The 13,053-nt window shown below is 39.6% G+C and overlaps 1 protein-coding gene across 3 annotated transcripts in view; it reads left to right on the top strand.

Annotated features, from left to right (window-relative positions):
• Dnaaf9 (dynein axonemal assembly factor 9) overlaps positions 1-13,053 on the top strand; it is a 134,988-nt gene that overhangs the window by 18,516 nt on the left and 103,419 nt on the right. For all 3 annotated transcript variants that reach the window (XM_087188716.1, XM_013070696.3, XM_004840711.4), the window contains exons 4-7: positions 3,517-3,641; positions 4,357-4,453; positions 5,556-5,662; positions 11,248-11,325. In XM_087188716.1, coding sequence (XP_087044842.1) covers positions 3,517-3,641; positions 4,357-4,453; positions 5,556-5,662; positions 11,248-11,325 — 407 coding nt within the window. The remainder of the gene's footprint in view (positions 1-3,516; positions 3,642-4,356; positions 4,454-5,555; positions 5,663-11,247; positions 11,326-13,053) is intronic.

Genomic DNA, 13,053 nt, shown 5'->3' on the forward strand with positions numbered 1-13,053 from the left:
AGTCTCAGTAGATTAAACCTAGGGCCTTCACATTGAACGACATCCCCCCCCCCATTGATTTATTTACTTAGAGACAAGATCTCACTAAATCTCTGAGTTACCCATGGTGGGTTCAAACTTGCAGTCTTTCTGCCTAAGCCTCCCAGAATGTGTGTGGCCCCATGCATGGCTAATTTTTGCCTTGTAATAGTGAAAAATAACATTTTTTTTGGTTGATGTGTTAATATGCTCCTATTGGTCACCCACTGAATGAGAGACTAGCAACAAGTAGTGTTCAGAGTATATTTACTGGGTAAATCAGCTTTGGGGAAGAGAGTAAGCATCAGTGTTTGGCTTTGTATCTTCTTAGTGAGGCACTGGTTTTCCTCATAATTGCTCGTTGCCTTTGTGTGCTGCAGGTTCAGATTCTTGCTGATGTCCAGTGAAAGCACTTTTCAGTTGTGATGCCAGGATGAGCCTGCAGGCTGCACCTACCAGGAAGGCTGTGTGTGGATCTTGAGTTGTGGAACAAAGGCTCTTTGTCTTGACTGTCTTTGGGAGTTGTTTTCTGTGTGACTTTAATTCATGGCGATGCCTATGACTACAATGCAAGCTTTCTGCTTACATTCCCCCTTCCTCAGCTCTGAGACACTCTGCCTGTGTTGGTGCTGCTGTGGGCTGTTGCCCAGGAGCTATCTCTGATATCACAGACTTAGCATCATGACTTGTCTGCCATATGGGTCAGGAGACACAGGAATAGGCAAATAAAACTGGACAAGAGGAAAATAGCTCTTGTGAAGCAGCTGGGAGAGCATGAAAGCAGACATCTGATGTGAAATGATCTTGCTTGAGTATAGTTGTTCTCAGCTGGCCCTGTGTTGTTCCCTGGGATACATTTGCCAGTGTCTGAAGTAATTTTTTTAATATCACAATGGGATGGGGTGCTACTGGGATCTACTGAATAGAGGCCAGGGATGCTGCTGAACATCTCATAAGGTGAGGGACAACCCACAGTGACAAAGAATTAATTACCATGGGGCCAGGGATTTAGCTCAGTGGTTCCGCTTGCGAGGCAGGCAAGTTTGATCCCTCATACCCCTCCCCCCCAAATAATTACCTGATCCGTACTGTCAGTAGTACCAAAGTTGAGAAACCCTGAGCTAGTATGTGTGAAAATTCTTGTTTTACAGTCCTAATAGTCTTTATCTTATCTTTATAAATTATATAGTCTTGCTGGGGATTTAGCTCAGTGGTTTCGGTGCCTGCTGTGCAAGTGCAAGGACCCGAGTTCAATCCCCGGTACCAACAACAACAAAATATATAAATAAATAAATAAATAAATAAATAAATAAATAAATTATATCGTCTTTATAGATTGATCAAAGCTCTCCTTTTTTTTTTTTGGTACCGGGAATCAAACTTGGGTCCTTGTGCTTGCACAGCAGGCGGCGAAACCACTGAGCTAAATGCCTGGCCCCAAAGCTCTCCTTTTTATTAGGAAGTACAGCAAGTCAACTGAAATTACTCCTTCCATTAAGTGTTTTTCAATTCTGATTTGGTTTCAGATTTTCGTTAAAATGTTCTTTCCTTATGCTATGCAGCATCTGGTCATTTGGAAAGAATCTTGGCAGCTTGTACTAGCTACACATTTCACTGCAGCCAAGGTTGCTAAGGACATTACACTACTGAAAATAAGGAAATAGTTTAAATTCTCAGAGATATGCTTTTTTCCCTTATTTTTGTCTTTATTCTGTTACATGCCATAATGCGTACTTAGTAAATGAACATTTTTTCCAAATTAATAAATTCATCTTTAAATCCAAATAGTTAGAAAGCTAAAATCATGAGAAACATGCTTCTGCATTTAAGGGGGGGAAAGGCCAACATGAGTGGTTTATTTATTTATTTTTTTTAACTTTAAAAATCTTTTGCATATCCATCTTAGTCTGTTGTATTTCCTTCTTTTTCCTGACTGTGTACTCTTGTTAAATTTGTGTTTATAATGATGACATCAGAGTGTATTGAGATCCTGAGAATGGGAGTTCTGTGAGTGATTTAGGACAGGGCTCTTGAGCTGGTGGCCAGGAAGCCCATTGCTGAGAGGTGAGAGGCATCCCCCTTCTGACCCTTTGCTACCCTTTGAGTTAGCACTTTCTTAAGAGTCAACAATGAGGAGGATGCTCCTCCTGTGTTCCCTGGAACTCCTGGGCTGATGAGGTATGGATCGAAGCCACTTAAAAAGCCAACATTAGGGCCGGGGATGTAGCTCAGTGGTTCCGTCACCTGCCTTGCAGCGTAAGGACCCGAATTTGATCTCCGGTACCAAAAAAAAAAGCCAACATCAGAGCCAGTTTTGTTCAGGAGGCCACCCAGCTGTATGCTCAGCTATGGTTAGTATTCATAGGGCTTAGTCCCTTGCACATGCATAATATGTTTTCATATGGTGTGGTCTGTCACACTGTACTGCTGTGCTGGAATTGCCCTAAACCTGCTACATCAGTTGCTCCTCTCCCCTGTGCATCTTTCTCACCTCCAGCTGCCTTCTCCAGCAACTTTTAGCTTCATCTTGTTAGAAAGAGGCCTGGTGGCTCTGATCTCAGAGGACCCATGGAATAAAGCCTCTACTTTTCTTTTCTTGGTATGACTGCTTTCATTTTGTGTTTCCGTTTTTCAGACTGCTTTAATATTCCTGCTCCATTCTGTTAACTTCCTGCTCTTCTGTTAACTTAGGCTTAGTTGCACCCGTGGTGTTGTTTACTTGACCCATCAATGTTCCTTAAATCTGGAAGCTGCTGGTCTATTTACAGAAGCTATTTCCACTTGCTTCTGCTTCCTTCCTCCCAGCCTTTCCTGTGTACAGAGTTCATTGCCACATACAATAACCCTTCCCAAAGCTGACATGCAGTGTCCAGGTCCAAAGTTGCCTGAAGCTACATGAGCCAATGGCCCAGAGCTTTAGACACTGATATTTGTGGAAGAACAGCCTTTGGCCATAGTTCATGCGCTCTTTTCCTACCCTAGTGGCTTTAGGTCATGGAATTTCTATTTAGTATTTACAGTATCTGGGCAATGGAGTACACAGCTGTGTTTGGTACCACAGATTTACTCTGTTGAACTTTGCAAAGCACTGTGTTTCAGTAGATGAAACTTGTTCTTTTGACCTGTTTTGTGCCTGCATTACCATAACCAGAGGGTCATGGTGGTGGGAACATTGCATGAAAATCCTCACTGTCAACACTTGAATGGTCCTACAATCACTTGGAAGCACATTGCCTGATTAAATAATTTTCAGTTTAGAGTTTTGTTACTTTGTTTCTAAAGTGGTTTTAATTTGGGGGAGTGTGTGTGTGAGTGTGTGTGTGTGTGTGTTTTCAGTGCTAGGGATGGATTGAATCCAGTTCCTTCCACATGCTAAACAAGTGCTCTACCATTGAGCTACTTCCCTAGCCCTTAATAGTCTCACTAATTTTCTGGGCAGGAAATGTCTAAAGGAAAAGCCTTTGACAATTTTGCCTTTTGACTTTGTTTTTCTTACAGATGTAATTATGTTGATTAAATCAGATAGTGTCCATCTGTACTGTAATCCTGTCAACTATTGCCATCTGTTACCGTATGTGGCACACTGGAGAAATCTACATTTCCACTGCATGACTGAAAATGAGGTGAGGAGAAAAGATAGAATAGGCACTTCTTTAAGGAAAGCTGGTTATAATGAGAAGCTCCTAAAGAAGTCAAATTGCAGAGTGTGGTTACGTAAAAATGGTTCTTTAAGAAGAAAGTTTCACATTTCATTATGGAGGGTATCTTTCAGATAAATTGTTTGCCTGTGGGAGACTGGGGGTAGGAGGTTCAGATTAATACTTAGAAGTGGGCTTGTGAACCTGCCTTCCTGCCCTGCTGTCTTTACCAGCCTGAGCCCAGTCTCTCTGGGATTGGTGCCTAGGGTCGGCACTTGGAGAATTTTTCAAGCTTCATGAGATTCCTGGCTTTGGTTTTCTTAATATCTGTTCCTGTTTCCCTTTGGGTCCTTTTTAAGGGTTGGCTGGATATCAAACTGGGATTTAAGATTTAGTATTTCATGGAACTTGTGGTCTAATATTGGTCAAGAACCTTTCTTTCCATGTTGAGAATTTGGGGAATTTGGGAAGACAAGTTTGATCTCCTGTGTTTAGGTTTCCTGATCCATTTTGAGTTGATTTTTGTATATGATAAGAGATAAAGGAATGACAGGTATTTCTAACCAGAAAATATAATAGATTGACTATGAAAACAGTACCTTGGGTATAATCCTCTATAAGTGCCATTTAGGACAACCCTGGTGAAGTGCAGAGAAAATGTCTAATCAGAACCTATTTTGCTTTCAATTTTTCTCTTTAGTATGAAGATGAGGAAGCTGCAGAAGAGTTTAAAATTTCGAGCTTTGTGGATATGGTTAGAGACTGTAGTAAAATTGGCATTCCTTACAGCTCCCAAGGTGAGTATCTGACAGCAAGGCATTTAAGAACCTTGCATGGATGGTGTGTGATTCGGGTGTCCCAACTTCTTTCATTGGAAGCATTCAATTAGGAAATCCCATGATTCATTTTCACTGAGGCAAAGGATCAAGCAGGATAACATGTGGGGATTTTCCTATATAATCTTGTGTTCATAACTGTGGAGTTGCCACAGCAAAAGAGCAAACCACCCGTGTTCAGGTAAAAAAATTGATGAGGAGGGCCGGGGATTTAGCTCAGTGGTTTTGCCGTCTGCTGCACAAGTGCAAGGACCCGAGTTGGATCCCCGGTACCAAAAAAAAAAAAAAAAAAAATTGATGAGGAATTTAGCACAGTTGACATTTGGACTGTGTCACTTTTATGTAGAGTGTAGATGTGGGACCTCTGGATAATAAAAATAGTACTTTGGAAAGCCATTTTAAAATATGCTGATGGTGAGGTTCAAAAATGATGTGTGAAGGGCTGGGGATTTAGCTCAGTGGTGCCAGTGCCTGCCTGGCAAGCACAAGGTCCTGAGTTCAACCCCTGGTATGAGGAAAAAAAAAAAAGAAAAAAGAAAAATGATGTGTGGAATACAGAAAAAAAATCAATAAGTTTAGTAGGACTTATGAGGGCAAAAGCCTTGCATAGTAAAGCTACCGTTACAAGAAAGGAAATTTTTTGATTTAGAAGTTTTCCTCTGAGGAAGTTGGTTGGTTATGTTTCTTGAGGGAAAGGAGCCAACTTTGAGTCTGTTAATAATTATACTCAGTAAATGATGCAAGTCAGTTGCAACAGACTGCTATTTACTTATTTTTTACTTAATTACTTAGGAAAATGTGAAAACACTAGAGAAATCTGAGTTATGCAGCTAACTTGTTTATGGTTTAAATTTTTCTTGGCTTTTATATTTTATTTCTAGTTTCGATAGCTAACCTTTTTATCTGTTTAAAATTTATTTTCCTGAAAAAAAAAATTTATTTTGCTGGATGAGACCTTAGTGAACTTGTGAGAAATGATGCCTGTCTAACCACATTAGATCAGGTTTAGACTATGATATCCAGGATGGCATTTGATATTTGTTGTTGTATTTGATTCTTCTAGGTCACTTGCAGATATTTGATATGTTTGTGGTAGAGAAATGGCCAATTGTACAGGCCTTCGCACTTGAGGGCATTGGAGGAGATGGATTTTTTACCATGAAATATGAGGTATGTGTGAAAAGCAGTATGTTTGGGTTTTATCTGCCAGTGGGCTGTTTTTTGTAAAGGGCCAACAAAGTGAATATGCATTATTATAACACTCTGAAAAGTTGGCAGTAACCTCCCAAAGGCAAGGAGCAAGTTAAAAGACTTGAAATAGAAAACAGTTGCTGTTTAAGGCTGGTTTAAAGCTAATTCCAACTTAGCTTTTGTCTGCTCTTCTTGGAGCTCCTCTCTATTCTCCTCCCTGTGTTCCTCAATCTAAGTTAACTATTCTTCTCTCCACCCCTCTAGCACTTGAGGCAGTCCTCTTACAACTTTTATCATCCTGTTTCTACACATTTGTCACACCTGCTCCACTTTCCCACCCGCCCTGATGTCTAGACTGCAAGCTTCTTGAGTAGAAAAACAACCTTGTTGTTGCTGTTGTTTGTTCCTCAGAAATTCATATAATTTGAGAACTATTGAAGAACTATGAAAGGAACAGTGCAGAATTTTGTATAAATATAGTGTACTAGAGGAAATAGAAGGGTTAGCTTTTGTGGCAAGAACAGTATCTTTAGAAAAGAAAAAAAGAATAATGACTTTATTTCAGTATTCCTCATATCGAGGAGATGACCAGTAAATGTTTGTTAAGTGAATTAATGAGTAAGTATGGAAGAGGTGTCATCCAGAGTAGATTATGGAAGTTGGCCTGGTAGGTTAGCAGCACTACCACAGGCATTCATGTTCCTCATAGGAGCCTCAGGAACTCGACATGCCCCAGCAGAGAAAACCCAGCAAGGGCAGCATTGGCATGCTAAAAATGAAGATATCCTCTTAGGGAGAGAGTAAGCAAGACCTTTGGAAGTAAGGCACAGAGTTAATTCCTATCCCTCCTTCTGAGAAGTACCAGCTTCCCTAGGAAATTGGATGGGGCGGTACTTGCCCAGCAGGACCGTGGCATAACATTGTGGAGCAGCATGGCTTGGAGGGGAGCTACCACTTGGACTTCACTTTTCTTGTTCCCAAACCACAGCATCCTGACTACAAGTAGCAGAATATCAAACAGGCTTGTGGGAGGTGCCACTGACAAGAAATAATACTTCCTAATTCAGAAGAGAAAGAGCTTAAGGGAGACAGGCTACAGGGGCAGAGAGGAAGGTTAACATTTTTATAGTAATGGTTATATATATTTTTAATTAATTGTATGAACTAAGCACCTATAGAATGCCTACTACATGGCAGTTACTATTATAAGCCCTTTGTATGAAGTGACTGATTCAGTTCTTCTAACAGTAACTTTCTACATCTCTTATTTATAGGGAGGTAAATGAATTTCCCAGACTTATAGAGATAGTGGTTAGCAGGCTGAGGTCAGGTCCAGATGGTCTGGCTTCAGGACCTGTTTTCCTGACCCTCAGACTGCAGCTAGCAGCATTGGGCAGTGGTGAGCTGGAAGGCTGCATAACTGATGTGGCACAAGCAAGACAGGCTTTCTGACTCTTGCACCATGAAGTCACATTCACAAGGAGCAAAATCTCCCCATAAAACCTTTGAAGGGCAATGTAGAGTTTTACTGTAGCATAGTGCTTTTAGGGAATAGAATGGCCTGTAAGGAGGAAACAACATAGGTATAATTATTATAAGTCTTCTGTCAAGGCCCTTTTCCCTAGCTTTTGTCCTCCTATGTATCTGCTGATTTTTATTCTCCCAGATCCCTTTTTTCTCCTCCTCATTCCTTCCCCATCTTTATTCTCTTCTTTACTCTGCCCTTCCAGTATTTTAAGGTATGGGCAGTTTGTTCTGCAGATTGGCTCTGCCAGTGGTTTTTTCCCTACAATCTTGATAGCCTGATGATTGCCTGTGCCAGAAAGACTCTTTCCTCCTCTGAAGGATAAGAAAAAGAGAACTGCAGATACTTAACAACTTAATAACTTTTTTTCATGGTCCTGGGGATTGAACCCAGGGCCTTGTGGATGCTAGGCAAGTGCTCTACCACTGGGTTCAATTCCCAGTACCATAAAAGAAGGGGGTGGGGAGAGACTGGAAGATTATAAGTCTCCAAATTCATAAGAGAATTAAAATTTGTGTTAAGAACTAGAAATCAAATTCATTCCCCTCCCTGAAATCTAATCAGTTGACATTTAAAAAGCTGTTCCATAATGTGGAGAGAGGGGTCAATTAGATTAAATCAATGTGGAAAAAGATGATAAAAGGGAGAACAGAGATGAAAACTGGAGGTACTGAAATTGAAGGAATTAAGTGACAGTTATTCTGTAATAACTTGAATCTCCCTCTGCCACCTTCCCTTTCCCCCTCAGAGTGACAGGCAGTCAGGCATTTGTCACTTTCACCCTGAATAAACAAATAATAGAAAATAGACACTAGAATTTTCTTCCTGAAACAAAAAAACACAACCAGGACTGGGGATTTAGCTCAGTGGTTTTGCCACCTACCTTGCAGGTGCAAGGTCCTGAGTTCGATCCCCAGTACCAAAAAAACAAAAACACAACCAAACAAAATATGTGAGATAATGATTTTCATGAAATTAGGCATCAGGCATTGAGGATTAGTGGCTCCCTGAGAGATGAAAATAAGTGAGCCTCATGATTGCTCTCACTTACAATTTTGAGAGTTTCCACACCATGCAAAGGGAAGGTGTACCTAGCTAGAGCCTAGTGTACTCTCTGAATTGAGAGATGCAGCTGGGAGTCCCAGGACACCAAAGCAGCTGGGTACCAAAGAGGAAAGAACTATGCAGAGCATCTCCCACCCTTACGTGGAGTATTCAGCAGAGCATTGATCAATGTACTTGTGTGTGAAGTAACTACCCAAAGCCAAAGGAAAACCCATCTGAAAAAATTTGAGAACAGTGCCTCATGTGTTCAGGGCCGGAAATGGTACCTATTCCTATCCCTTAGTCTGGAAAAACATTCAAAGGGGATTGCTTGCAGTACTAAGGATGGGTTTGTCTCAGTTGTAGGAAATAGTCCTAGACTGAGCACTGGTTCAGACCCTCCCAACAATTAATAAAAATGCAAATCCCATAAGGATCAAAATGTTTCCAAATATCTGGATCCCAGAACAAAGCATGAGAATATTTATAGAATAGAGTACAAAAATATCTAGTACCTTGGGGCTGGGGATTTAGCTCAGTGGTTCTGGTGCCTGCCTCACAAGCGCAAGGTCTCGAGTTTGATCCCCAGTACCAACAAAAATATATATATATATATCTAGTACCCAAAAAGGTAATATTCACAGTGACTGACATCCAGAGATTATCAGGTTGAAAAGAAGGAGGAATTAGATGTGGTAGTGCATGCTTCTAATCCCAGCACTCTGGGAGGCTGAGACAAGAAGCTCACAAGTTTGTGCTCATTTCAACATCACATATGCTAAGAAGATTACAAATTTGAGCTCAGGCTGAGCAATTTAGAGATTTAATGAAGCCCTATCTCAGAAAGAAAAAAATGTTTAAAGGACTTAGAATATAGTTTAGTGAAAAAGTCCTGGGTTCAATTCCTAGTCCTGCAAAAAACAAGCAAAACTTCTATAGATGAAAACTACACTGTCTGAAATGAAAAATATACTATCTGAAGCAGGGCACAGGGGTGCATACCTGTACATGCAGCTGTTTGGGTGGCTAAGGCATGAGGATTGAGTTCAAGCCAGCCTGAGCAATATAGCAAGATCCTGATTAAACAAACAGAAACAACAATAAAAAACACTAGGTGAGATTAACAGCAGATTGGACACTGCAGAATAAAAGATTAGTGAATTTGAAGCCATAGCAGTAGAAATTATCCAAGATGAAGCACAGAGAGATTAGAGAATCTAAAAAGAAAAGAACATCAGTGAGCTATCAATCAGCTATGAAGACAGAATAAAGTAATATTAAAATCAAGAAAAATGTTTGTTTACCATTAATCCTTTCTTAGAATCAGATGATGTGCTTCAGCAAACAAGGTAGTTAACCAAGAAAGAGGAGACAGGAAATCCAAGGAACCAAATCCATCATCCACAAGCTCTGGATGTTAGCAAAGAGAAGTGTCAAAGTGAAAGTTGTATCTGTGTAACAAGCTTGCAGGCCAGAGTGAAGCAAGAGAAAGAAAGGAAATTGGTGGATTATTTGACATGCTTAAGGCAGATCTCAGTTGGGAATGATTTGCCCTCTCCTACCCCCAAACATTTATTTGACAGTGTTTATAAATATTTTTGGTTTGGCTTTCAGGACAAGAGTGGGGGTATACACATGCAGTTAATAGAAAACTAGGATACTGCTAAGAATCTTGCAATGCACAGGGCCAGCTCCACACAGCTAAGAAATACCAGACTCCAGTGACAGTAGTTTCACTGTTGAGAAACCCTATAAGAAGGGGGGGGGGGGGGGCTATGAAAAAGAGATTAGGATTGATTTGTTAAAAAAAAAAATCTTGCAAGTGAAAAAAATGAGCTCTTAATGCATCTAAGAAAAAGGCAAGAAATCAAACTTTACTCAGTATTTATGTGGTTTTAGTCTTATAAACTATAGATGTAACAAAAATATTGATATTTGATGATGTGTGTAGAGAAAAAGTGTGGGAATGGGGATGAATATAAAGGAGGAGTGTTTGCCATAAATTAATATTTAACTGCTAAAAGTGATAGAAGCATATTATATCATGAAGATAAATACCAAAAAGAGCTATGTCATGTACAGGAGCCTAGTAACCTCAATGAATGTAAACATCCTACTATAACATGAGCTAAGATTAATAAAATCAATAAGAATGAAAATCGGGATGGGAAATTTTAGGAGGAGGAAGGGAAGAGGATTAAAAAAAGAAACAAGCTATAGTATGTACATGTACCCACTCCCCCAAGATGATTGTAAACTGCATATACTGCAAACATGTACTAATAAGATATTTTAAAAGTTAAAAAAACGTAAAAAGATATTAGAACTTTCAGTAGTTGCTTTTGAGGAGTGAGACTAATGTAAGATTGTGAAAGGTTGGAATGCAGTGCCGCAGCAGACTGTTTGTATCATTGAAAGCTCTACTGTTGTGTTTTTCTTTTAATGTATGAGTTGTTTTTTCTGAACTAAAACCTCAGTATTCAGGTTTAATTGCAGTATTGGCACTTTGCATTAAATAAGTGGGTTTTTGGTTACAGTTTGGGCACTTGGTTTCTAAAAGATTCACCATCACTGGAATAGGGGATTATAGTTTTTTATTACAAGTATTTTGTACTATTTGATTTTAGAAATCATGGACATATTTTATTTTGATTAAAATTTTATTTCAGAGGCAAAAAAACATAGCATATACATATGTTTATGCACGTGTATATAGGGTGTTTAAATATATATGTGCTATCATAGAAGATAATCAAAGGATATACCAAGGGTTCTGTAAAAAGTTTCCTTGAATGGGAAAGCATTTATTAATATTTATAGGTTCTTATATAATTAATAGTTGATTGATAATGTAATTATTAATGTTTTGTTGTATTATCAATATAATAAATAATCTCACTGACTTTATACCAGGATTATAATTTTAAACATTAGAAAATAATTCAGATTGTCCTAACAACTTGACTTATTTTTATGTTTTTGCCCTTTGTTGCAGCTGCAGGATGTGAGTTTGAATCTATGGAATGTCTACAGCAAGATGGATCCTATGTCACTCGAGAACTTGCTTTCAGAAGTAAGGAGCCAAACAGTGTTTAACTTAAAAATAGTACAGCCAGCTCAGTTACACACTAAAGCCAGGTGTGGTGGCACACTCCTGAGGCAGTTCAAGGCCATCCTAGGCTACAGAGTGTTCAAGTCCAGCCTGGATTACAGAGTGAGACCCTGTCACACACATGCACACACACACGCACAAACACTAGAGATTTAATTTGAAGAAAAGCAAGGTATATTTTAGTTTGCTTTAGTCAATGAATAGAGGAATTTCTTCTTAGATTATTGTCCTGAATTCCCCTTCCACTTTTGGTGAAGAAACCTCACCTGAGGCAAAACCAAGACCTCCTTACCTGGCCTTGGATGTAAGCTTTCACCTTTCTGTTGGACTGGACTTTACAAGGCAGAAGGTGTTTTTTGCTTGTTTTGCTTGTTTTGGTGTAAAAGATAAAAAGATGAGATATGGCTGACGGGAATCAAGAATTACAACAGGAGGGCTGGGGATTTACCTCAGTGGTGCACCGCCTGCCAGCGGAAGGTCCCGAGTTTGATCCCCTATACCAAAAGAAAAGAATTACAATGGGAGTGGCAAACTTGTTTTGTAGAGGCCTAGAGAGCAGTATTTTTGGCTTTGTGTGCCATATGTGTCTGTTGGAACTATTTGGCAATGCCATTGTAGCACATTGTAGCCTAGACAATGCTTAAACTTGTGGGTGTGTCTGTGTTCCTAGGAAACCTTGTTTACAAAAATAATGTGGCCCATCCCAGGCTATAATTTGCCAACTCCTCAGACATTAATTGTTCATCTGAACTTTGGAAAAAATTTTCAGGTGAGGGAAGCAATTTGCAATAAGAAGCAACAAACAAAACTAAAACTGGGGCCGGGGATTTAGCTCAGTGGTTTTGCCGCCTGCTGCGCAAGCGCAAGGACCCGAGTTCAATCCCCGGTACCAAAAAAACCCCCAAAAAACTAAAACTATAGAAATAAGTACTGTGCTTAAGCACCTCAGTAGTGTCATTCAGTGGACATGGATGGATGTGCATAATCACAGACTTGAGTATTCAGATGTGTTTGGGTTTTAAAAATTGGTAAATCTTTACCTGCTGTAACCTCTGTGATATGTCACTTTAACTTTGTACTTCCTATGTAGAACAGGGTACCCTAGAATATGTTACTATCATTTTTCATGAGGATCCATTGGGAGAGGCACAAAGAAAATTAAATATCAGTCTCTCTCTCTCCCCTTCTCTTCCCCCTCCCCCCTCCCCTTAACATAGGATATTCCAGGATTATCTTGAATATTTTCTGCCTCAAACTTGGAGCCAGTAGTTACTCTAAGGCATTCATGTTTATTTTAGTGAGTAATAACGTTCAGAGTTCATGATCTTATGCACTACATGTTGCATGATACTGTGGGACACTGGTTCTAGGTCCTTTGAATGCGCAGAGTAAAAATAAAAGGATAAGCAGAAAATGAAATGATACAATTTCAAAACTTGTATTTCCCTGAAATAATAAAAAGTTTAAATCTAAGTACTGAAGGCCAGGCATTTAGCTCAGTGGTTCCACTGCCTGCTTCGCAAGCTCAAGGTCCGGAGTTCGATCTCATACCAATAAATAAATAAATAAATAAATAAATCTAAGTACTGAAAAAGGCATACTGTGCCTCAGAAAATTGTCCCAGGATGGTCAATACTGGGACATATCCTGGTAAAGTTACAGTACTAGGATTAAAAAAAAAACACCAAC

Source organism: Heterocephalus glaber, unplaced genomic scaffold (assembly GCF_053883595.1).
Source record: "Heterocephalus glaber isolate CG9 unplaced genomic scaffold, H.glaber_assembly_v1.0 deba00001532, whole genome shotgun sequence".
In the NCBI taxonomy this organism is placed as follows: Eukaryota; Metazoa; Chordata; class Mammalia; order Rodentia; family Bathyergidae; genus Heterocephalus; species Heterocephalus glaber.